Source organism: Carcharodon carcharias, chromosome 19, assembly GCF_017639515.1.
Source record: "Carcharodon carcharias isolate sCarCar2 chromosome 19, sCarCar2.pri, whole genome shotgun sequence".
Taxonomy (NCBI): Eukaryota; Metazoa; Chordata; class Chondrichthyes; order Lamniformes; family Lamnidae; genus Carcharodon; species Carcharodon carcharias.
In genome coordinates this window covers 34,268,950-34,294,815 of record NC_054485.1, presented here as the reverse complement: position 1 = coordinate 34,294,815, position 25,866 = coordinate 34,268,950, and the positions used below count along the sequence as shown (strand labels likewise).

Sequence of the window (25,866 nt, the reverse complement as noted above, 5' to 3'; positions counted from 1 at the left end):
TCAACATAACTCCAGGATGGTGTGTTGCCTCCCTGGTGCCAGGGTCCGGGATGTCACTGAACGGCTGCAGGGCATCCTGAAGGGGGAGGGTGATAAGGCAGAGGTCATGGTACATGTTGGTACCAATGACATAGGTAGAAAGAGGGATGAGGTCGCATCAAGAATTCAGGGAGTTAGGCAGTAGACTAAAAAGCAGGACCGCTCGGGATCTCTGGATTATTCCCACTGCCAGGTGCTAGCAAGCTCAGAAATAGAAGAATAGCGCAGATGAATATGTGGCTTAAGAGTTGGTGCAAGAGGGTTTTAGAATCCTGGATCACTGGGACCATTTGGGACTAACATCCTTGCGGGCGGGTTTGTTAGTGCTGTTGGGAGGAGTTTAAAGTGATTCGGCAAGGGGAAGGGACACAATGTTAGCAGAATAGAGACACATCATAATACAGTAAAACAATCAGTTCAGAGGGAGTACAGTTGCATTAAATTTCAAGGGAGTAAGGCAAGGCTGGATGGCCTCTACTTTAATGCCAGGAGTATTACAGGAAAACGGATGAGTTAAGGGTGAGGATTGACACATGGAATTGTGATATAGTAGCCATCACTGAGACGTGGTTGAAGGAGGGGCAGGATTGGCAGCTCAACATTCCAGGATATAGAATCTTCAGGTGAGACAGGGGAGGGGGTAAAAGAGGAGGAGGCATTGCATTCTTAGTTAAGAAGTCAGTTACTGCAGTAAGGAGTGATGATATCTTGGAGGGGGCATCGAATGAAGATTTGTGCGTAGAGCGTAGAAATAAAAAACGGGCAGCCACATTGTTAGGTGTATATTATAGATCCCCAGATTGTCAGCGGAAAATTGAGGAGCAAATATGTGCACAATTTGCAGAGGTGTGTAAAAACAATAATAGGGTAATTATATCAGGTGATTTCAACTTTCCCAACATTAATTGGGATAGCCATGGTGTTAAGGACTTGGGTGGAGTGGATTTCTTGAAATATGTAAAGGAGAACCTTTTAGGTCAATATGTAGAGGTGCATTGCTGGACCTAATTCTGGGGAATGAAGCCGGACAGGTGGCTGAGGTGGTGGTAATGGGGGAGCATTTTAGTGATAGCGACCACAACATGGCACAATTTAAACTTGTTATGGACAAAGAAATAGACAAGTTGCAAAAAAATGTTTTGGATTGGGGCAGAGCGGATTTTAGTAAAATAAGGCAGGATCTGGCCAAGGTAGGGAAGTTACATTTGGGAAAATCTACAGAATAGCAGTGGGGGGCCTTCAAAAAGGAAATGGGGAGGGTACAGGCTCAACATGTTCCCTCCAGGGTAATAGGAAGGAGGAACAAGCCCAGAGAACCATGGATGACCAGAGATATTCAGGATACGATGAGAAGGAAAAGAGTGGCTTTTAGCAGGTACAAGGGAAGCAAATCAGCAGAGGCATTAGTGGAGTACAGAATGTGCAGGGTGGAGCTAAGAATACAATTAGGAGAGCAAAGAGGGGATATGAGAAAGCTCTGGCTGGTAAAAGTAGGGAAAATCCCAAGATATTCTATAAGTATATCAATGGGAAGAGGATAACCAGGGAAAGAGTAGGGCCCATAAGGGACCAAGGGGGCAATCTATGGGTGGAGCCAGAGGACATCGCTAGAGTGCTGAACAAATACTTCACATCCATCTTCACCCAAGAGAATGAGGATGATGGTATCGAACTGAGAGAGAGAGACTGCAAGATTCTTGAGCAAATGGATATGGGGAGTGACAAGGTATTGGACAAGGTTGGCAGGCTTGAAAGCGGACAAATCTCCAGGTCCGGATGATTTGTGTCCCAGATTGCTGAGGGAGGCAAGGGAGGAGATCGCAGGGGCTCTGACCCAAATTTTTAATTCCTCTCTGGCCAGGGAGGAGGTGCCAGAGGAGTGGAGAACAGCTAATATGGTTCCGCTATTTAAGAACAGTTGTAGCGATAAGCCAAGGAACTACTGGCCAGTGAGTCTCACGTCAGTAATAGGGAAACTATTGGAGAAAATTCTGAAGGAGGGAATCTGTCTCCACTTGGAGAGGCAAGGTTTGATCAGGGATAGTCAGCATGGCTTTGTCATAGGAGGTCATGCCTAACAAATTTGATTGAATTTTTTGAGGAGGTGACCAGGTTGAGTGTCTTGGGCTACAGGAAGATATAGACGAGATTGTCAAATGGGCAGATAAGTGGCAGATGGAAGTTAACCCTGAAAAGTGTGAGGTGATACACTTTGGAAGGAGTAATTTGACAAGGAAGTATTCAATGAGCGGCATGACACTAGGAAGTACTGAGGAACAAAGGGACCTTGGCGTGTGTCTCCATAGATCTCTGAAGGCAGAGGGGCATGTTAGTGGGGTGGTGAAAAAGGCATATGGGACACTTGCCTTTATCAATCAAGGCATAGATTACAAAAGTAGGGAGGTCATATTGGAGTTGTATAGAACCTTGGTGAGGCCACAGCTGGAGTACTGTGTGCAGTTCTGGTCGCCTCATTATAGGGAGGATGTGATTGCACTGGAGGGGTGCAGAGGATGTTGCCTGGGATAAAACATTTTAAGTTATGAAGAGGTTGGATAGACTTGAGTTTTTTTTTGGAGCAGAGAAGACTGAGGGGCGACCTGATCGAGGTGTACAAGATTATGAGGGGCATGGACAGTGTGGATAGGGAGCAGCTGTTCCCCTTAGTTGATGGGTCAATCACGAGGGCACATAAGTTCAAGGTGAGGGGCAGGTGGTTTGGGGGGGATATGAGGAAAAACTTTTTTACCCAGAGGGTGGTGACGGTCTGGAATGCGCTGCCTGGAAGGGTGATGGAGGCGGGTTGCCTCACATCCTTTAAAAAGTACCTGGATGAGCACTTGGTATGTCATAACATCAAGGCCATGGGCCAAGTGCTGGTAAATGGGATTAGGTAGGTAGGTTAGGTGTTTCTCACGTGTCGGTGCAATCACATCCTCCCTATAATGAGGCGACCAGAACTGCACACAGTACTCCAGCTGTGGCCTCACCAAGGTTCTATACAACTCCAACATGACCTCCCTACTTTTGTAATCTATGCCTTGATTGATAAAGGCAAGTGTCCCATATGCCTTTTTCACCACTCCACTAACATGCCCCTCCGCCTTCAGAGATCTATGGACACACACGCCAAGGTCCCTTTGTTCCTCAGTACTTCCTAGTGTCATGCCGCTCATTGAATACTTCCTTGTCAAATTACTCCTTCCAAAGTGTATGGGCTGAAGGGCCTCTTCTGCACTGTGAGATTCTGTGAATATCAGCCAGGTCACCTGGAAGAATTCCTTGCTCTTGTTTGAAATAGTGCCATGGGATCTTTTATCCCCAGAGAGGGAAGAGGGGACAAAAATTTAACATTTCACTGAAAAATAGTACCCCTCTCAGTGTCACAATGAAGTATTAGCCTAAATTTTGTGCTCAAGTCTCTGAAGTGAGACATGAATCCACAAAATTCTGACTCAAAGCTCAGTGCTGCCACTGAGCTGACAACTCTTTGACATTTAACATTTTAAACAAAAAGTACCAGTGAAGGCCTTCAGGTACAATTTCCCTATTATGTCACCTTGAAGGAGTGGACTATGAGCAGTATATGAATCCAAGAAATAGGAGCAAGAGTAGGCCATTTGGTACATTGAGCCTGCTCTGCCATTCAATGTGATTATCACTGATCTTCAACTTCAACCCCGCTTTCCTGTCTGCTCCCCATGTCCCTTAATTTCCTGCCGCACCAAAAATATCTGAGCCTTAAATATATTTGAAGCTGGAGTATCCAAAATCCTCTGGAGTAGATAGATTCCCAATGCTGAGTGAAGAAATCTCTCATTTCAGTCCTAAATGATAGGCCCCTTATCTTGAGTGTGCACCTGTGTTCTAGATTCCTCAGCAGGGGAATATAACCTCTCAGTTTCTGCGAATCAAGCCCCCTCAGAATCTTACATTTTTCAATGAAATCACCTGATTATTTAAACTCAAGGGTATAGACCCAATTTACTCAGCCCATCATTGGACAACCCTCTCATCCCAGAGACCAATCTAGTAAACCTTTGCTGTACCACTTACAATGTAAGTATATCCTTCCTGAAATATGGAAACGAAAATTGCCCAGTATTCCAGGAGTGGTCTCACCAAAGCCCTGTTCAATTGTAGCAAGACTTCTTCATTCTTTTACTCAGCCAACAGGTATGACTGTAGACAGACTTGAGGTCTCTAGTGCTACCAATCCGCAACTGACATTTACTTGTTTTAACTTTGATAAAGACCTGCCTGATTTTTGAACATAAATATCCTTCAACAACCCTGCCATCAACTTAAATTAGTGGGTGCAGTTTGTGTAACTATAAACAGTATACTTTTCTATGTCAAAAGCAGAAAATAAATTTATGCATGCACACATACCACAACTTGGTGTTAATTTATTTCTGGCATTGCTCTAAAACATAAAAAATTCAAATGTACCAGAACTGTACCCAGCTCATTTGTTGTGTATATATGCTTTTAACTTATATAGAAACTACTAGAGTTAGAAACCAAAGATTTGGCCATAGATGTCTAAACAGCTCAAACTTCAGTAACAAGAAAGCATAAGCAAGACTTGGTGAAAGAAATCACTTAACCAATTTCATTGAACTTAAACTCTCAATTTTCAATTCTACAATTTGACATATTACAGTAAATTGCAATAGAATTCACAAGTACACATAGCTTTCCTGTTTTGCTCCCATTGTGCTCTGTTGTGGTTTTCATTCACATCATCCTCCACCAGAACAGATTACAGATACCTAAGAAACTACTTTGTATTTTATTACTGGTGAATTACACCCTGGCCCACTATTAAACAGTTTTTACAAAAGATTTAAATTCTTGTCTTTGAAAAAAAAATCAACTGTTGGATGTTACGTTTAGTGTTTCATTCTTGCTGAAGCCATAAGGATTCTGGGATTGCCAATGCCATAAATCTTGACCTAAAATACAAAGAATATTAAAACTCAATGTATAGTCCAGCATTTAACGATACTATAGTACAGACAATTAAACTATACGCAGCTCTAAAACTGAGGCTAGAAAAATAGTAACACATGGTTTAACTACCCAACACACAAATTAAAATGCTACTTTAATATGAAACATCAAAATTACATTAAACTCCCAGCATTTTATTACATTGAGTGCTTACACATCTTATCAATCCCAAACTGCGCCTTCCATCCAAGCTCTTTCTCTGCGAGAGCTGGATTAGCATAGCAAGAAGCAATATCTCCTTCTCTCCTTGAAACAATCTGATATTTAATCTGCAAAAAAAATAGGGAGGAGAAAACTAAGCATTTTTTTCATTAATTTGAGATACAGAAATGGATCAATTAACTTGGTTTAATTAATTCTCAGCCAAGCCAAAAGGCAGCACTACTGAAGCTCCTGAAATGATACCGACACATACCTCTCTCCCAGAAGCCTTCTCCATCGCTTCTACCATCTGAAGAACAGAGTAACCTGTTCCAGTGCCGAGATTATACACCTGAACATAGAGCCACATAACTGGTTATTGTGAAAACAGATAGTCCTGGTGTAAGTTGTGTACTGCTGAAAAAGGACACTAAGAAAGTCTTGGGGAGAATAGGAGGAAAAGGATGTGGAAAAGATACCAAAGAACTGAGGCAGGGAACTAAAATAGTAAAAGGCAGCAGAGGCAATAGTCTCATAGACTAAGAGAACAGTGTTAAAGCTACCCAGAGTGCAGCTTTCAAGAACAAACCTTGCAGCTGCATCTTTCTTTAAGCTTCTTCAGTGCAGCAATGTGTCCCTTTGCAAGATCCACAACATGAATGTAATCCCTGACACCTAAACAAGACAAAGCTCTTATTTGCCTGCAATCATGTGCATTCAGATCCATAAACAACCCGCATTCCTAGAAACAAGGACAGTTTGTTTCCATATCATGGTTATGCTCATCAAAACACCCAGAAAGCTTTAGCTGCAGTACATAGCATTTACCAACATTATAGACAAGGTATTTTATAGCACAAAAAAGGGTCATTCATCCTATCATTTAGAGACATCAAAAACTAGCCCACTGCCCAAATTCCTCCACATAGCACTGAAATCAGCATCTCAACTTGTATCCAAGTCTTGGTGTCATCCAGGTGATTCTACAATGTACACTATAGCTTTAACATCTTTTCAATCAAAACTGCACAGTATTCTAATTGTAGCCTAACAATTGCCTTCTACAAATTTATCTTAAGCTATTTGTTCCTATACTCTTATTATTCCAATTATAAAAGTCAGGAGGCATTAGCCTTTATGATTTTCTCTACATACATTTGTTTTTGTGCAAAACAGCACTCTGTTCGTAAATAATATATGGATCCTGATAATCAAGCACATCTGCCCAAAACTTCCTGAGTTGCTATGCCAAAAACCTGCAGAGTACGTTTGCCTGTGTAAAATCTGGTGTAAAACAAGCACAAATACAGCATCACCACTGGTGTAATAGCAAGATGCCTATTTTCTTCTGCCAAGGTGCCTTATTCTCAGATCCTATTGGCTCTGCTGCTCCTCTGGGCATAAATCTACCCCAGCAAGTATGTTGTTCGCACAGGGGTGGATCAATATAAATGAATGACAGAGGCTTTCAGTGGAGATATGATGATTCGGTCAATTAAATCAATGGAGCTGCTTCAAGGCAGTTCCCCAATAAACTACTTCACCTGAGGTACAAAATACAAGGAGTACACCTGGAACAGAAAGCACTCCCCTTCCTCTGAAGACTTTCATTTTATTTTGAGTAACAACTATTATTGAATTCAGTGAATCAGTTTATTTTCCCTTCCCAAAATTTTTTGTGAACCCTCAAAAATTGAAGGGCACACATCTGCCTTTATTTTCTACTTTCAACACAACATATCCAATTATAAATAGACATTTTGTACAAAATAGGAAAGGTAGTACTGAAATTAGCCCAGAGCTGAAGGGGATGTGAATCCAAATTCCAAAAAAAGTAATTATGTGCTACTCAGCACTATCTTTTATATTTCATGTTATATATACTTTAAGTTAAATGGTCTCCAGAAACAGGAGAAGTCACCTCCTTGGTGATGTGTGAATCCAGTGCCTTAGATCATGGCCTGTTGGAACATCAGTGGTTTATGCCACCATGTTGATCGGTGTATAACTGAATGATGAACCACAAGGTAGAGTGGTCTTACCTGTGCCATCACATGTCTCATAGTCATTTCCAAAAACATTCAGGCACTGCCGACGCCCAATAGCAACCTGAGAAGGAAGTCAAACATTTAGCAACATCCGTGACGCAGCCGCTACTGAAAGGTTGAAGTTTTGTCTGTTTGGGCAGATTACAATTGAATTATTAGTGTTTGTGGTCCAACAGATCGATGTAATGTGTCTAATGGAGGCAAAGAGTTAACATGTGTCCTAATTTTGTGTGTTAGTTTGCTCCTCAGTTTCAGACTACACCATTGGCTAGCAGCAATGCAAAAAAAACACAGCCAAATGTGTAAGTCTCTCCATCGCTGGTCCTCAGTTTTATCTCCTCGTGATGACGCACAGAAACTGGGTCCCTCATGGTCCCAGGTTAAAGCTGCAGAGGAAAACGGAGGAGGTTTGGTCTCAGACATGCAGTGTGCAGACCCACTGGCATGTGGACGCTCCCTGGTACTCATAAAAAAAATTCCCAACTAGGTGTGAATAGCTCCACTGCCTTGTGGATAACTTGAGAGAGTTGAAGGCTAACGAGAGAATCCTGATAAAAAAAATCTGGAGTGGAGTCCAAAGGCAGACTAATGTCTAAATATGGCAAGTTTCTGGCAACTCCTGCAACCAAGCCAGTGCCAAACATAGTGCTCTGCATTCCTTTGGACTGACCGAGGAGGTCGAGAGGGCAACCCTAACATTTTGCCCTGGCTTGAACCCTGGAGAGGACACTAGTTTTGCTGTTTTGCTGCAGAGTGTTAATGCAGCACAAGACACAGGCTTAACACAGAGTTGACCACCACAGTGCAAACCATCATCTTATGAGACAGAAGGCTGACACTGTATTAGTGTTGGAACACAATACAAAAAAAGTTACCAAATGTGCTGCAGTGCAGCAAGTGAAAGTGTCACAGAGTGAGACTGAATAACATCTCACCCCTGACTCGACTCAAGGCACAGAACAAGCTGCAGATATCATCAGCTCTCAGTTTTAACTGAATGTTCACTCAGAAGAGACAGCTCCAGAAGCAGCCTCCTCTCCCCGAGCAGAAGTGGAGGTGCAGGGCCTAAAAGCAGAGAAAATTAACAAATGAACACACCACCATTGTCAGGCTGCCTTTGTGAGTTGGCATTTCTTTGGTTCAGCATTCAAGGTGAGACAAGTTAGTGAACACAATCATTTCACTCTTTACATTAGAGCTTCAAACATTGCTGACAAGAGTAAAGGGCTCTTTCACCTATTGTGCTTTGAGAACCACCCTTTTCCTTTGAGGGATATGAGGTTAGGGTAGGGGTGGAAGAGAAAACGTCAGAGCCACAGGGAAGCTGTCATCCAAGTTGATTCTAGCTTGCCACTTTCTGCCTCCATCTTTTAGAATTCACACTTTAACAACTTGCTTCAAAGGCGTGTTTCGTTTGATTAGTGAGTCACTATCAAATTACTGACAGTGGACCAAAAGTGGCTGCTGACATAAAATGTCATTAAAATTGTGGTAACACCAATTACCTTTGTAAAAAAGGACTCATTTAAGATGTCAAAGATCCACCCCTAAACATAGCTGTGGTAAATAAAAAACAATATGATTAGGAAATACTCTAGGTTGTGCAGGGTACAGGAATAGAAAGGAAGGACTTGAAAAATACTAAGAACTCTCCATTTCAGAAGAATGAAAACAGTATAATATTTTATTAGTAGACTTTCAGTTAGTCATTGAAATTACAGCACAGAAGGTCATTCAACACTATGCCTACGTAAACTCTTTAGTGAAGCTATCCACTTTAATTCCATTTCACTGCTCTTGCTTCATAAATGTTAATGTGCTTTTTAAAATGCTGATCAAATTCTCTGTGGAAGCATGCTATAGTTGATACCTCAACAACTGCTGTGATAAAGCATTCCAAAATTTTGAGAGAGGTGCAACTCACAACTTCCCCCTCAATTTTTCTGGTATTAAAGTCTTGAGGCTGTGTTCCCTTGTTACCAATTCACCAACCAGTTGAAACAATTTTTCACAGTAACCCTCTTAAAATCTTTCATGATTTTCAAAAGCACTCAAGATTTTCTATTTCAGTGAAAAATGTTCCAAATTTTCACAACAGCAAAATCTGAAATAAAACAAAATGCTGGAAATACTCAGCAGGTCTGGCAGCAGCTATGGATAGATAAACAGAGTTAACGTTTAGAGTCATATATGGCTCTTCTTCCGAACCGGAAGGGATTCCAGAGCCAAGGACCTAGACAGCTAAAGGCATGGCCACCAATAGTGGGACGCAGTGAGGGAAGCAGTGGGGTAGTGTAACATCACTTGACTAGTAATCCAGATGCCCTAGCTAATGGTCTGAGGATACAGGTTCGCTACCGCATGCTAAACAGGATAGATTTTGAAAACAAAAAACAAAAACTGCGGATGCTGGAAATCCAAAACAAAAACAGAATTACCTGGAAAAACTCAGCAGGTCTGGCAGCATCGGCGGAGAAGAAAAGAGTTGACGTTTCGAGTCCTCATGACCCTTCGACAGAAGTAAGCGAATCCCAGGAAGGGGTGAAATATAAGCTGGTTTAAGTTGGGGGGGGGTTGGGTGGGCGGAGAGAAGTGGAGGGGGGTGGTGTGGTTGTAGGCAAAAGCAGTGATAGAAGCAGATCATCAAAAGATGTCACAGACAGCAGAACAAAAGAACACATAGGTATCAAAGTTGGTGATATTATCTAAACGAATGTGCTAATTAAGAATGGATGGTAGGACACTCAAGGTATAGCTCTAGTGGGGGTGGGGGGAGCATAAAAGATTTAAAAATATTTAAAAATAATGGAAATAGGTGGGGAAAAGAAAAATCTATATAATTTATTGGAAAAAAAACAAAAGGAAGGGGGAAGAAACAGAAAGGGGGTGGGGATGGAGGGGGGAGGTCAAGACCTAAAGTTGTTGAATTCAATATTCAGTCCGGAAGGCTGTAAAGTGCCTAGTCGGAAGATCAGGTGTTGTTCCTCCAGTTTGCGTTGGGCTTCACTGGAACAATGCAGCAAGCCAAGGACAGACATGTGGGCAAGAGAGCAGGGTGGAGTGTTAAAATGGCAAGCGACAGGGAGGTTTGGGTCATTCTTGCGGACAGACCGCAGGTGTTCTGCAAAGCGGTCGCCCAGTTTACGTTTGGTCTCTGCAATGTAGAGGAGACCGCATTGGGAGCAACGAATGCAGTAGACTAAGTTGGGGGAAATGCAAGTGAAATTTTGCTTCACTTGAAAGGAATGTTTGGGCCCTTGGACGGTGAGGAGAGTGGAAGTGAAGGGGCAGGTGTTACATCTTTTGTGTGGGCATGGGGTGGTGCCATAGGTAGGGGTTGGGAAGTAGGGGGTGATGGAGGAGTGGACCAGGGTGTCCCGGAAGGAATGATCCCTACAGAATGCCGACAGTGGGGGTGAAGGGAAGATGTGTTTGGTAGTGGCATCATGCTGGAGTTGGCGGAAATGGCGGAGGATGATCCTTTGAATGCAGAGGCTGGTGGGGTGATAAGTGAGGACAAGGGGGACCCTATCATGTTTCTGGGAGGGAGGAGAAGGCGTGAGGGCGGATGCGCGGGAGATGGGCCGGACACGGTTGAGGACCCTGTCAACCACCGTGGGTGGAAAACCTCGGTTAAGGAAGGAGGAGGACATGTCAGAGGAACTGTTTTTGAAGGTAGCATCATCAGAACAGATGCGACGGAGGCGAAGGAACTGAGATAATGGGATGGAGTCCTTACAGGAAGCGGGGTGTGAGGAGCTGTAGTCGAGGTAGCTGTGGGAGTCGGTAGGCTTGTAATGGATATTGGTGGACAGTCTATCACCAGAGATTGAGACAGCGAGGTCAAGGAAGGGAAGTGTCAGAGACGGACCACGTGAAAACGATGGAGGGGTGGAGATTGGAAGCAAGATTAATAAGTTTTTCCAAGTCCTGACGAGAGCATGAAGCAGCACCGAAGTAATCATCGATGTACCGGAGAAAGAGTTGTGGAAGGGGGCCGGAGTAGGACTGGAACAAGGAATGTTCCACATACCCCATAAAGAGACTTTATTTTTAGATTTTGAACAGATCTAGCAACTCAAAATTGGGCAACCATGAGGCACTGTGGGCCATCGACAAAAGCAGAATTGTACTCAACCACGATCTCTAATCTTGTGGACCAGCATATCCTCCACTCTAACATTGCTATCAAGCTGAGGAATCAACCCTGGCTCAATGAAGAGGGCATGCCAGAATCAGCACCAAGTATACCTAAAAATGAGGTGTCAACCAAGTGAAGCTACAACACAGGGCCACTTGCTTGCCAAACAGTATAAGCAGCAAGTGATAGACAGAGCTATGTAATCCCACAACCAACAGATCAGATCTAAGCCTTGCAGTCCTGTCACATCCAGTCATGAATGATTGTGGGCAGTTAAATAATTAACTGGAAGAGGAGGAGGCTCCACAAATATCCCCATCCTTAATGACGAGGGAGCCCAGCACATCAGTTTAAAAAACAAGGTTGAAGCATTTACAGCGATCTTCAGCCAGAAATGCCGAGTGGATGATCCATCTCTTCAAACTCCTGAGGTCCCAAGTATCGCAGGTGCCACTATCTAGCCATTTTGATTCACTCCATGTGATACCGAGAAATGGCTGAAGGCATAGATACCACAAAGGCAATGAGACCTGATAACAATCCGGCAATAGCACTGAAGACTTGTGCTCCAGAACTAGCCATGCCCCTAGACAAACTGCTGTAGTACAGTTACAAAACTACCTGGCAATGTAGAATATTACTCAGGTATGTCCTGTATGCAAAAAGCAGGACAAGTCCAACCCGGCCAATTACTGCCCCAATCAGTCGACTCTTGAACATCAGTAAATGCTGGAAGGGGTTTTCAACAGTGCTATCAATCGGCACTTGCTTAGCAATAACCTGCTCACTAACGCTCAGTTTGGGTTCTACCAAGGCCACTGAGCTCCCGACCTCATTACAGCCTTGGTCCAAGCATGGACAAAAGAACTGAACTTAAGATGTGAGGTGAAAGAGACTGCCCTTATCATCAAGGCAGCATTTGACCGAGTATGGCATCAAGGAGCCCTAGCAAAACTGGAGTCAATGGGAATCAGGGCAGAGCTCTCCATTAGTTGGAGTTGTACCTAGTACAAAGGAGGATGAATGTGGTTGTTGGAAGTCAATCATCTCAGTCCCAGGACATCGTTGCAAGAGTTCCTCAGGGTAATGTCCTAGGCCCAAACATCTTCAGCTGCTTCACCAATGACCTTCCCTCCATCTTAAGGTCAGAAATAGGAATGTTTGCTCATGATTGCACTATGTTAAGCACCATTCGCGAGTCCTTAGATACGGAAGCAGTCCATGTCCAAATGCGAGTAACATTCACACCTCACAAGTTTCAGGTAATGGCCATCTCCAAAAAGAGAGCATTTAACTACCTCCCCTTGACATTCATGTGCATTACCATCACTGAATTCTCCACCATCAAAATCCTGGGGTTATCATTGACCAGAAACAGAATTTGAGCAGCCATATAAATACTGAGGCTACAAGAGTAGGTCAGAGGCTAGGAATTCTGTGGTGAGTAACTCACCTCTTGACTCCCCAAAACATGCCCACCATTTACAAGGCTCAAGTCAAGAGTTTGATGGAATACACTCCCACTTGCCTGGATGAGTGCAGTTCCAACAACACTCAAGAAGCTCGACACCATCTGGGACAAAGCAGCTCGCTTGGCTGACACCCCATCCACCATCTTCAACATTCACTCCCTCCAACACCAACGCACAGTGGCAGCAGTGTGTATCATCAGTAAGATGCACAGCATCAACTTACCAAGGCTCCTTGGACAGCATCTTCCAAACCAGCGACCTCTACCATCTTGAAGGACATGGGGAGCAGATGCATGGAAACATCACCACCTGCAAGTTCCCTTCCAAGCCACACACCATCCCGATTTGAAACAATATCGCTGTTCCTTCACTGTCGCTGAGTCAAAACCCGGGAACTCCCTTAACAGCACCATGGATGTACCTACACCACATTGCCTGCAGTAGTTCAAGACGGCAGCTCACCATCCCCTTCTCAAGGGTGATTGGGGATGAATGCTGGTCTAACCAGCAATGTCCACGCCCCATGGAAGAAGTTTTTAAAAAGTTATTTTTTAATATCCAAGTATGGAAGTGCAAGAGGGCAATGGGAAAACTGGAATGAGTGATCAACTCCAAGATTAAACCCTCCAAATTAAAAATGTATACTCCAAAATAAAATCAACCAAGTACACGGGAGGTATTGAAGAGGCTTCAGGAGCTGTGCTAATAGTTAAGGCTACGTCAATAATTATACAACATTTGTAGTTTCTATTAGGAAGAAGTCCATTAGCAACATGTTTGAAGGGTGTTTTGAAGGGGGAAACCTCTCACCCCTTTCCCACTGTACTCATATGCTGCTTTAAAACTTTTTTTTAAGTACATACCTGTGAAATATATGGCATCAGATTGTTAGGAATACCTTGGGGATCCTCGCCTATTTTTCCTGATTCATGTGCCCCAATGGGATTGAAGTATCGAAGTAGAATTGCATTCCAATCCTGAATGGACCATAAGGTTGTCAATCACCATCAAATACCAGAGATTCAAAGCCATCTGAGAACACTATACTTGAAAATCTTCTTTAATTTGAAAAATCATGAATTCATACCTTACAGCTATAAAGAAAACTTTGCAACAAGTTAGCAACAGTGCATCTTAAAACAGAGGTATTGCTATACAATTCACAAGACTTTTGGTAAATAGGATAAATCCAACTTAGTGAAACTCTCATAGTGAAAACAAGCAGTTCGGCTTGAAATTAGGCAGAGAGAAATAGTGTCTGCCATGAACTGTGAAACAGATGTAGACCAGGAGAATAAAGCTAATTGCCAATTTTCTGTTCAAACCACAGCGCAGGAATTGCAAGTGAAGTGCAGGTTCGAGCTGGAAAGTCCCAGACTTTACAAGGCAGCTATGGAGAAGTTTGGAGTTGGTCCCAAGAAAGTAGATAACTTTCAAGAACCTGATAAGCAGTCAAAGATTTTCTGGGGGCAGGTTATAATGGAATAGGGAAGGTTAAGTTGAGAATTTGAGTCCAAAGTATCTGTGGTTATGTTTTATTGTGTTTTTCAATGTAAAGTATAAGTAATTACTTAAGACAATATTAAATTAGCAGTGCTGGTTTTTGTTTTATACAATCAAGTTATTTTTTATTTAAAAATGTGAAATCTTGTGGCATAATTTCTTTCAGTTAATCACTGGGTGTTCGAATTTCTCTTTAAATGTTAATGGTTTATGAAGATCATAACAAATCAAATGTGCAGCACAGATGGGAGACATTACAATAACTCAGACAATGTTAATTTTGTTGCAGATGCATTCAATTCACACTGTATACAGCCTACTTGCAGTCTGACAACTTAAACAGGTGCCAATCACATAGAATGGAAAGAATACCTTTTCTGCGTGGCAGAGATCCTTGATCATTTCTTCAATGAAGTATTTTGTTTTTCCGTATGAATTAGTGCAGCTACCAACAGGATGTGACTCATCTATGGGCAGGTAACTGGGATCTCCATATACAGTTGCTGAACTGCTGAAAACAATGTCTTTAACACCGTGCATTCTCATTGTCTAAAGCAGCAAAGAAAGAGTGTAAACAATTCAAAAATTCAAAGAAACGTTCACTTAAACAGATCGATTAATACCACCGTAACAGCTTTTTAGGTAGCGTACTTACACATGGCATCTCATTTCTCAATGACAGGTTTTACCAATTTGTAGCGATTAGTTATTAATCTTTTAGTGTGCAAATCACAGATTGACAGAACATTCTCATAAACAGCATCTGCGCTGAGAACATGTTAAAAATGTACACAAAACCTAGAAGTTTTAAAGATACGTGAAAGTATCCTGAGAAAAGGCTGCAATTACATCGCAGAACTTACCCAAGGCTCCCCATTCACAATTACGACATAACTGAATCCAGTCTCTAGTTACATTTCAAAATCACCCAGGTCTCTACTTCAAATAGATTTTAACCAAGCTTTAGTAAAGTTAATCATCTAACAGTTTGATTGCAGTCTAACTATTGTTTAAGGGTGAAGTAGCTTGCTACAATAGCTTTTTGAGGGCAGAGAGTTTCAGATTTCCACTACCCTTTGTAAGAAAAGGTGCCTCCTGACTTCACCCTTGAATGGCCCACCTCTAATTTTAAGGTAATGTCCTTTTGTTCTGAAGTCCTCCAGGAGAGGAAATAGTTCAGGGAGAGAGAAACTATCAAGCTCTTCAATCATTTTAAAACATTTCTAATTAGATCACCCCTTAATCTTCTATACTTGAGGGGATATAAAACTAGTCTATGCAACCTGTTCTCAGAACTTAACCATTTTAGTTCCAGTATTATTCTGAAATCTGTGCTGCACTTCTTCCAAGGCCAATATATTGCTCTTGAGGTATTATGCCCAAAACTTAATGCAATGCTCCAGATTGGGTCTAACCAGAGTTGTAAGCAACTGTAGCAAACTTTCTAGCTCTTTATATTTCAGCTTTCTTCAGGTAAAAGTAGCCTTTAACACCTTTTGTGCCTGTTCACTAGTTTTTAGTAACTTCTGCACATGGATCCTAAAAAATAGATATTCTTGTTTGGGTCCTAATTTGATGACCTTAAACTTCACCAAACTGAACACATCTGCCATAGTTTGCCTACCCATTTAATCTATAAATATCTCTTTGCAACATTTCTGCTCTCATTTATACTCTTCCTGTCCCACTAAACTTAGTGTCATCAGCAAGCTTGGATCGGCTACACCAAAGTAGGATCCATTATTTTCTGAAGAGGAGAAAGGAAAACAAAAAACATATTCTATGAACTGAATAATGCTCAACGTCTGGGCTTATCTTGCAACTGGAATTTAATTCATATCATACTGACACCTTGATTGTCAATGGGTAATAAAGAGAAAGCACTACAATCTTGAACACTATGCTCTCCTTTCCCCCTCGAAAGTTTATATCAGATGAATGAATCATCACCTTCCTGACTCAGCACACTTACCTCCAGCAGTTTAATTGTTCCCGTCAGGTTGACTTTATAATAAAGAAGAGGCTTCTGGACAGACTCTCCAACAGCCTTCAACCCGGCAAAATGGATCACCGCTGAGAAACTGTGCTGGAAAAATAACATGTTATCCTAATTACTAAAATGGACTTCATTCAGTTGCTCTAATCCAAAAAGTCCAGTCATACTTAGAAGAACTCTTTCAGAAGCATTCTGAACAGGAATTTGAAATATTGCAATAGATTGAAGATAATTAATTTAATTAATATAAGGATAAATAGGTTTTAACATCAAATTGAAAAGCTTTTTGTTGTTAAAGATCAAGCCCAAAATACAACATAATCACAATTTCACAAACACATTTAAGATCCTTGTAGCTGTCAGAGACAGGAGCATTTTCCTGCATAAATGTCTGTGCATTCAAACCCAGGTCCCTGAGCAGAAAGGACAGCACTGTAATTCATTGCATCCTCAGCATTAAAATTTAAATCAGAGTAAAACCACAGGGTTCAATCTTCTTAAGAAATAATCATGTGCTTAAATTCATGATCTTGGGTGTGAAATGCTGTATTGTTCTGAAAGGTTTGTGTATGATCATGCAAGTATTTGAAAATATGTTAAGAGCAAGCTTGTGTTTACGTAGCACCATTCCCAATCTTCGGAGGTCCAAGGTACTTCATAACCAATGAAGTACTTTTCGTGGAGTCACCGCTGCCATAAACAATAACGACTGATTTATGCCCAACTCCCAACACTGCAAGTTTCAAATCTCAAACTGGTGATGAGAGCTTACAAAATGGCCTTTGAAGCATTTTATTAGTGGTAGTTTTGGGAAAAGGGGAAAAAGGAGGGATATCATCATGGTTAGCATATGATGAATTTTGCCCAATGTTTGGATTTTGTAAAAGCAAAAAACTGCAGATGTTGGAAATCCAAAACAAAAATAAAAATACCTGTAAAAACTCAGCAGGTCTGGCAGCATCTGCGGAGAGGGACACAGTTAACGTTTCGAGTCCGTATGACTCTTCAACAGAACTAAGTAAAAATAGAAAAGAGGTGAAATATAAGCTGGTTTAAGAGGGGGGTGGGACAGGTAGAGCTGGATAGAGGGCCAGTGGAGTTAGCCAAAAGATGTCATAGACAAAAGGCAAAGATGTGTTGAAGGTGGTGATATTATCTAAGGAATGTGCTAATTAAGGGTAGAAAGCAGGACAAGCAAGGTACAGATAGCCCTAGTGGGGTGGGGTGAAGGGAAGGGATCGAAATAGGCTAAAAGGTAGAGATAAAACAATGGATGGAGATACATTTAGAAATAATAAATAGGTGGGAAAAGAAAAATCTATATAAGTTATTGGAAAAGGGGGATCGGAAAGGGGTTGGGGATGGAGGAGAGAGTTCATGATCTAAAATTGTTGAACTCAATATTCAGTCCGGAAGGCTGTAAAGTGCCTAGTCGGAAGATGAGGTGCTGTTCCACCAGTTTGCATTAAGCTTCACTGGAACAATGCAGCAGGCCAAAGATTGACATGTGGGCATGAGAGCAGGATGGAGTGTTGAAATGGCAAGCGACAGGGAGGTCTGGGTCACGCTTGCGGACAGACCGAAGGTGTTCTGCAAAGCGGTTACCCAGTCTGCGTTTGGTCTCTCCAATGTAGAGGAAACCACATTGGGAGCAACGAATGCAGTAGACTAAATTGAGAGAAGTGCAAGTGAAATGCTGCTTCACTTGAAAGGAGTGTTTGGGCCCTTGGATGGTGAGGAGAGGGCAAGTAAAGAGGTAGGTGTTGCACCTTCTGCGGTTGCATGGGAAGGTGCCGTGGGAGGGGTTGAGATGTAGGGGGTGATGGAGGAGTGGACCAGGGTGTTCTGGAGGGAATGATCCCTGTAGAATGCCGCCGGGGGGGGGGGTGAAGGGAAGATGTGTTTGGTGGTGGCATCATGCTGGAGTTGGCGGAAGATGATCCTTTGATTGCGGAGGCTGGTGGGGTGATAAGTGAGGACAAGGGGGACCCTATCACGGTTCTGGGAGGGAGAGTAAGGTGTGAGGGCAGATGCGCGGGAGATGGGCCGGACATGGTCAACCACCAGGGGTGGAAAACCTCGGTTAAGGAAGAAGGAAGACATGTCAGAGGAACTGTTTTTGAAAGTGGCATCATCAGAACAGATGCGACAGAGGTGAAGGAACTGAGAAAATGGGATGGAGTCCTTACAGGAAGCAGGGTGTGAGGAGCTTTGGTCGAGGTAGCTGTGGGAGTCGGTAGGCTTGTAATGAATATTGGTGGACAGTCTATCACCAGAAATTGAGACAGAGAGTTCAGGGAAGGGAAGGGAAGTGTCAGAGATGGACCATGTGAAAATAACGGAGGGGCGGAAATTGGAAGCAAAATTAATAAATTTTTCCAGGTCCAGACGAGAGCATGAAGCAGCACCGAAGCAATCATTGATGTACCGGAGAAAGAGTTGTGGGAGGGGGCTGGAGTAGGACTGGAACAAGGAATGTTCCACATACCCCATAAAGAGTCAGGCATAAATGGGGCCCATGCGATTTTGTACTTCTGACCAAACTTAACCAAAGAACAGTTAGTGAAAAAAATTATCTCCAAACCCACTGAATGAACAACAACTTATGTATAGCACGTTTAGCATGATAAACATCAAAAGCAAATCATAGGAGCATTAGAAAACAAAATATGATACCAAACCACATAAGGAGATATTAGGTCAAGACAACCAAAAGCTTGATCAAAGAGTTAGGTTTTAAGGTATATTTTAAAGGAGAAAAGAAGGTAGAGAGGAGACAGGCGTAGGGAGGTAATTCCAAAGATTAGGACCCAGGCAACTGAAGACACATCCACCAATGGCGAAGTGTTAAAATCGGGGATGCACAAGAGGCCAGAATGAGGTGAGCTCATATTGTGGAAGACTGTGGGGCTGGTAGGAAGGTTGAAACCATGGAGGGGTCTGAAAACAAGGATGAGAATTTTAATATCAAAACATTGCTTGACCGGGAGCTAGTGTAGGTCAGCAAGCACGGAGCAGACAGTTGAACAGGACTTGGCACGAGTTAAAACACAGGCACCAGAGTTTTGGATGATCTGAAGTTTATGGAGGGCAGAATCTGGGAGACCAGCCAAGGAAGTACATTGGAATAATCAAGTCTATTGGCATGAATGAGGATGTCAGCAACTGATAAGCTGAGAGGGGGTGAAGTTATGGAGATGGAAATATGAGTGATGACACAAATAATGATGGACCTCACAGTATATACTGCTAAACCTTAACTAAAACCTAAAAGATAGGAAAAGCTGATTATAAGTATTTGGATTCAGATTGGTACCTCTTTGAACAGATCGTGCAGAGCAGATTCATCGAGCAGGTCTATTTCTCGGAAGATTATGTCAGCTCCCGTAATCTCTCTCACACGACGAATACTTTCAGGAACTCCATCCTCGCCTGTATTACAAAAAAAAATCATGTAACTTTTCCCTGTTATTTAATTTGTATCCTCACTTCCTGGATAGAACAGCAAGTATCTGACCAGAAGTAGGATTGCAAACTGTTGGATGTATTCCTGGTGGTTTGGTCTTGTTATACCCAATCAAAAGGCAATTGCCAACAGTTTGTAAATGTTACTTCATTTAGCTTATAAAAGTTAGTTTCATTGTAGTTGAGTGCCTTTGCACACTCAGAACCATACCAGTGAAAGTTATTGTCCTCGGAGGAACAAGCGGGGCTGTTAGTGGAATCCTTGTACAATACTTATTTAAGCCCTCAGGTTCTATGGTCATGAACAAAAGGAAATCACTACGTTATTTGAACCTTAAGCAGGTTTATTGGACTACTGACATTTTTTTTAAAAAAAAAGCAGTTAGGTACCATATGTATTACCAGGTAGATTCTGGTGGTCCTTCAATTAAGTGTGTGCTGTGACAGCACTATTGCCTCTAACTCATAAGGTTATGGTTTCAAGTTTCATTCTTGAGCAAAAATTCTCTGCGATATTTCCGTACAATACTGAGGAAGTGCTGTGCTGTTGAAGATGTCTTTTTTGGATGGGATATTAATCAGAGGTCCCGTCAGCCCCCTCTGGTGGATGTAAAAGATCCCATTGCACTATTGTGAAGTGGTGCAAGGGAGTTCCCACTGGTGTTTTGGCAGATTACCTTGTTGCTGCTTGTGTGGAACCATGTCATGTACAAATTGGCTGCTTGGCCTAAATAGCCAAGTGGTTATGGTACTGGGTTTGTAACCCTAAAATCAAGAGTTCAAATCTCATAGTGGTAAACTATGAAACAATGTAACTTCATCTGAAACAGATGGAAACGGGTTTGTACTCGAAAGAGTTACAAATTGGCTGCTTGGCCTAAATAGCCAAGTGGTTATGGTACTGGGTTTGTAACCCCAAGATCGAGAGTTCAAATCTCACAACGGCAAACTATGAAACAATGTAACTTCATCTGAAACAGATGGAAACGGGTTTGTACTCGAAAGAGTTACAAATTGGCTGCTTGGCCTAAATAGCCAAGTGGTTATGATACTGGGTTTGTAACCCCAAGATCAAAGGTTCAAATCTCACAATGGCAAACTATGAAACAATGTAACCTCATCTGAATGGGAACAGATGGAAATGTGTTTGTACTCGAAAGAGCTACAAATTGGCTGCTTGGCCTAAATAGCCAAGTGGTTATGGTACTGGGTTTGTAACCCCAAGATCGAGAGTTCAAATCTCACAACGGCAAACTATGAAACAATGTAACTTCATCTGAAACAGATGGAAACGGGTTTGTACTCGAAAGAGTTACAAATTGGCTGCTTGGCCTAAATAGCCAAGTGGTTATGGTACTGGGTTTGTAACCCCAAGATCTAGAGTTCAAATCTCACAAGGGCAAACTATGAAACAATGTAACTTCATCTGAAACAGATGGAAACGGGTTTGTACTCGAAAGAATTACACAGTTATCACAATGCTGACTGTGATACAGATCACTTCCTGGTGTGCACCAAGGTTAGAATGCAACCATTTACTCGAAAGAGTTACAAATTGGCTGCTTGGCCTAAATAGCCAAGTGGTTATGGTACTGGGTTTGTAACCCCAAAATCAAGAGTTCAAATCTCACAATGGCAAACTATGAAACAATGTAACTTCATCTGAAACAGATGGAAATGGGTTTGTACTCGAAAGAGTTACAAATTGGCTGCCACATTTCCGACATTATGAGAGTGCATAAACTTCAAAAGGACTTCACTGGCTATAAAGTGCTTTAGAACCTTCCGAGGTTGTGAAGGACAGCATACAAGTTCACGTTTTTCTACTTTCACAACTAACAGGTGAGGACAACTGGAAATGGGCTAATACCTCTACCAGGTGGCTGGGTTCCTCGAAGTGCAAGGCCTACTTTTGATGGCATTCGTGTAACAACAAGGGCACCAAACATTCTTGCCATGGCACATAAAGGGACTTAATTTGATTGAGGGTTGGGATAGATACCCTGAAGAAAGGAAAAGTTTAACGTTGAAACTTGCTGACAATCTAACTGCAATCTTCAAATAATGAAATTCTCTTTTTGTGCAACTGAGTATCTGATAACTACAGCAACCTCACATCCAGCTGCACTTACTGGAATACAAAAGCAAAATATCGCATCAGAAAGCTCTGCAGTGTCATTAGCCTGAAACATTAACTCTCCACAAATGCTGTCAGAGCTGAGTATTTCTGGCATCTTCTGTTTTTATTCTTCTTATAGGGAAAATGGGAACACACGAAACTGGAAAAGACTCTATTAGCCCATGTGGCAAGTTCCAAAACCACTCATCACTGCAAAGTGGTCCTGGTCATGCAAAATCAATTTAGAACTTTATTAGAGATCTTACAATTCAGGATATTTCAAGTTGTTACAAATTGCTGTGTGAAAATTCATTAATTGCCAACATGAATGTGTTTACTTTCCACGGTATAAAAGAACAAGAGGACTGGTTGCTCAAGTGTCTTTTCCAACACTTACTCAATCTCATCCCAGCTGATGTAAACGCCTTTGGATACAGGTAGTCTGGATTTTACACCTGAATTCAAGACCATTTGTTAACAGCCAATTGGCCATTCGTCACATGCAAAGCTGGGCAGTGAACTGCTCAACCAAGGTGGCCATCACTGCCTGATCCTGTCTTTAGCTGATCTGCATATCAAATTCCAGTAGAGATCACTGGACAGTAATTAGTAATGGGAATCCTGCCCCTACGTCAGTCTCTCTCTCTACCACCCCACCTTAAATCTGGAGTCAATCCCCCAGACTAACGGGTTTTCTATATGAGATCAACACTGAACATTGATCTAACCAAGGATTTGCCTGGTCCCTAGGAACCACAACCATGACACGCTGAGGCAGAAGAGTAAAAGAAGTACTGTACAGAGGAATACAGCAATCCATTGCACAGCTGCATGAACATGTTGCATACAATAAGGATAAAGAAATACAAAACTTTTTCTACCTCGGATTGCATTATGAAAGTTGTCTATCACAACTGGAACATATCCTGTTTTAATCAACTCAATCACACAGTGGCTACCGATGTAACCAGCTCCACCTGTCACTAGGATCTTCCCTGTTGGCATTTTCTATAAGAAATCAAAACGATTCAGAATTAATTACGTTTTCGTTTTTACATTTTCAACTGTAGTAAAAGTTTCTTCAGTAGTATAATCAAGTTTCTCTATGATTTCCAATTTTTGTTATTGTTAAGTGGCACAAAACACTGCTTCTTATTTACGGCTTACTCCTCAATCCCAGAAGGTTCTGAAACATTGAAGTCGATCGTCATAGATTTGTTCAACAACAGAAAATCATATTCTTAAGATCATACAACCACATCTAATTGGTAGGTTATTAATCCAATTACTCGTTACAACCTCAGTCTTTATACATCAGTCAAAATCCACATTTACATTGCCTAATAATGTACAACCTAGAAGAATTTAATTGATGTATCCCCTGTCAATAACTTTAGATTTCCTTACACAACTAGGCTCTGTTGAACCAGGAATAACTCCTTTGCTTCGCTATCCTTTCAATCCTTTTCCATATAATTGCTAGTCATGCACATGAAATCTTTAATAGTACCTCTGTCTTTGCTTCGGTATCATCTGTCGCAAAAATGATGTAGTCTCAAGAGATTTACCTTTGTATAACTGACCATTTCAAATGCTGCAAATGACTAAAGATCCTCCATTGCTCTTTGTTATTGATAAATTGTGGATAACAGTAATATTATGATTTGTAATTAAAAATTTACATACATAAAAGGTGGACTTTAAATTTTTATTCGTAATACAGCCGTTCTTAATCAAAAACAGGTCCTTACATAGAGCACCTTAAAAGAATCAGTGAATTGTCAACTTGGATTTACTCAAGGCACTTTCTACACTGACCGATGAAGGATCCGGATACTTAAGAGCCTTTCTTCAGAGAAATTGATCGACTAGCTATGCAAGTCATTCCTTCCAGCTGACCTCACAAAGCAAGTATGCGAACAAATCTATAAAAAGGTTAAACAATCAATGAAACGCCTAGAGGACCGCGCTGGAAGGAATTTTAGTCATTCAAAATTCACCAAGTTTACAGCAGCCAGGTTCACGTGAAGCTCCACACCTCCATATTTCCCCAAATTATCATGTATGCTCTTCCCAAGCAGTCCTTTCAAATTTAAGAAGATTCTTACTCTCATTTCCTGATTTTAAACGTTGGGAATGTGCCTTTAAACACAGAGACTCCGAGTTCCCTCACACCACAAGCTTAGTTTCAACTGAAATTCCCAGCCAGTGCCGTCTATCTGTCTAGCAGTGACGGGGAATGAATGGGCTCGTTGTGCAGGTCAGTCACCAGGAAGCAACCTGTACTTTGCAGGAATACTGACGTGGCAGGAACGAGCACACGAGCCAGACTCAGGGACAGAGCTACAGGGTGAACAGGTTGCGGCTCCGGTGCCTGGAGAGCGGACCTGGAGCTGGAGCCTCTCCTGCGGTGCTTCCCCCTTTGGTAGTGGCTCCTTCTCAGGAAGAACCTTCCCCGCCCCACCCTCAGATCTATCCACAGGCTAACAACCCGCATAAATCGGAAAGCCCAGTCCACGGAAAGCTCCGTGTGTCGAGCACCACCACTGTAACAGATGCTGAACCTTGCCTCCGGTTAACGTGTCCACCGAACCCCCACCAACCAGCCTCACCTTGTCCGCCTCTCCCGCACGCTGCGCATGCGCAACTACCCGGACCTGGAATCCAGGCTGCACTTTGCGCATGCTCATTATGGATGTTGCCGATCACGATGTTACTCCGCATGCGCCCAACAATATATCCCCTTGACACAGGTGGCGCTACAAATTGCGGCTGTCAATCATTAACTTACATTGTACCTGAGTCAGTTGGGAAAAAAGTCTTGAGTTCTCATTTGTACCTTTGTACTACGGTACAGCGTTTCATGCAAACGGTTTTAAATGTCTACAATGGAAACAATCGGTGACATATACTTGAACTGTACTAATAAAATACTATAATCCTCGACAATATATACAGCTTTCAAAATAATATTTTACCACTAAATTTCTCTCCCTGTGCCTTAAACATATCTCCAGTATATTACTCAAGTATGATCCCAGACAGGTCATTGAACCACAAGGAAGATCTAAACCAAGCCTGGATGTACTGAACCAATGTACATTTCCAGCTCAATAGCGATCCGCAGTGAGAATCTTGTGAAACACCCACCACCCCCGCCCGCAATGTTGACCCACGGCTGCTGATGCTACTTATTATCCCAGCCCTCACCCCATAACTGGTCTCCATTGTGATCTTCATCCTCCCATCCAAATGGTTGGCATTCTGACAGTTTACATACGCAGGCTGGTAGGGCAAGTTGCTCCAGGGGATCATTGGAACTATATCCAAACATGAAGTCAATGGAAGTGAAACAAAACTGGCACAAGAAAGAATGGTTACTTCAATGGAAACAAGACTTACCAAAACCATAAAACCAATGCAGTGCAATCTACTAATGAACGTTATCCTGAACAGCCAGCAGGAGGTACAATTTCAGACAATTCAGTATTTCCAATTAACTGATGTAGAGATATATTTCAGACACATATTGGGAAAGTTTTACTGCAAAAATAGGTACAAAAGTTTAATTGTAGTTTCTTGGGTTGAACCAAGGATTCAATCTTTGACAAGATTATTGTTGAACTTAATTTTGAAAGCGTTTGGCAACTGAATGTACTGAATTTTTATAATTTTATTTAACTATTTTTGCTTAAACAGTGAATTTTGAATACGTGAAAAGGGAACCAGTCAGGAGGAGGAAAACTTATGGAGCTTGACAGCATGAATGAGATTAATTAACACAGCCTAAATTAAACTACATGTAAAACTTGGGTCTTTAACCTAAAACCAAATGTTTTCTATACAGATGGCTTTCAATGACGAAATGGTCTACAATCTCGTAAAATCAACCACAGCTAGTTACAAGAACTTGTAAAATTCAACTA

The 25,866-nt window shown here is 42.0% G+C and overlaps 1 protein-coding gene across 8 annotated transcripts in view; it reads right to left on the bottom strand.

Moving 5' to 3' along the window:
• Positions 1 to 4,428: 4,428 nt before the first annotated feature.
• The window catches only part of gale (UDP-galactose-4-epimerase), a 29,278-nt gene continuing 7,840 nt past the window's right edge, over positions 4,429 to 25,866 (bottom strand). The window contains exons 1-11 of one of the 8 annotated variants that reach the window (XM_041212781.1): positions 25,343 to 25,366; positions 22,822 to 22,948; positions 19,673 to 19,788; positions 16,333 to 16,446; positions 14,733 to 14,909; positions 13,721 to 13,834; positions 7,239 to 7,305; positions 5,786 to 5,871; positions 5,471 to 5,548; positions 5,210 to 5,324; positions 4,429 to 4,997 (exon numbers count right to left, since the gene is read on the bottom strand). In XM_041212781.1, the coding sequence (XP_041068715.1) occupies positions 4,915 to 4,997; positions 5,210 to 5,324; positions 5,471 to 5,548; positions 5,786 to 5,871; positions 7,239 to 7,305; positions 13,721 to 13,834; positions 14,733 to 14,909; positions 16,333 to 16,446; positions 19,673 to 19,788; positions 22,822 to 22,948; positions 25,343 to 25,351 (1,086 nt within the window). In that variant the 5' untranslated portion in view covers positions 25,352 to 25,366 and the 3' untranslated portion in view covers positions 4,429 to 4,914. The other 7 variants (XM_041212778.1, XM_041212786.1, XM_041212783.1 and 4 more) reach the window with 7 other exon arrangements.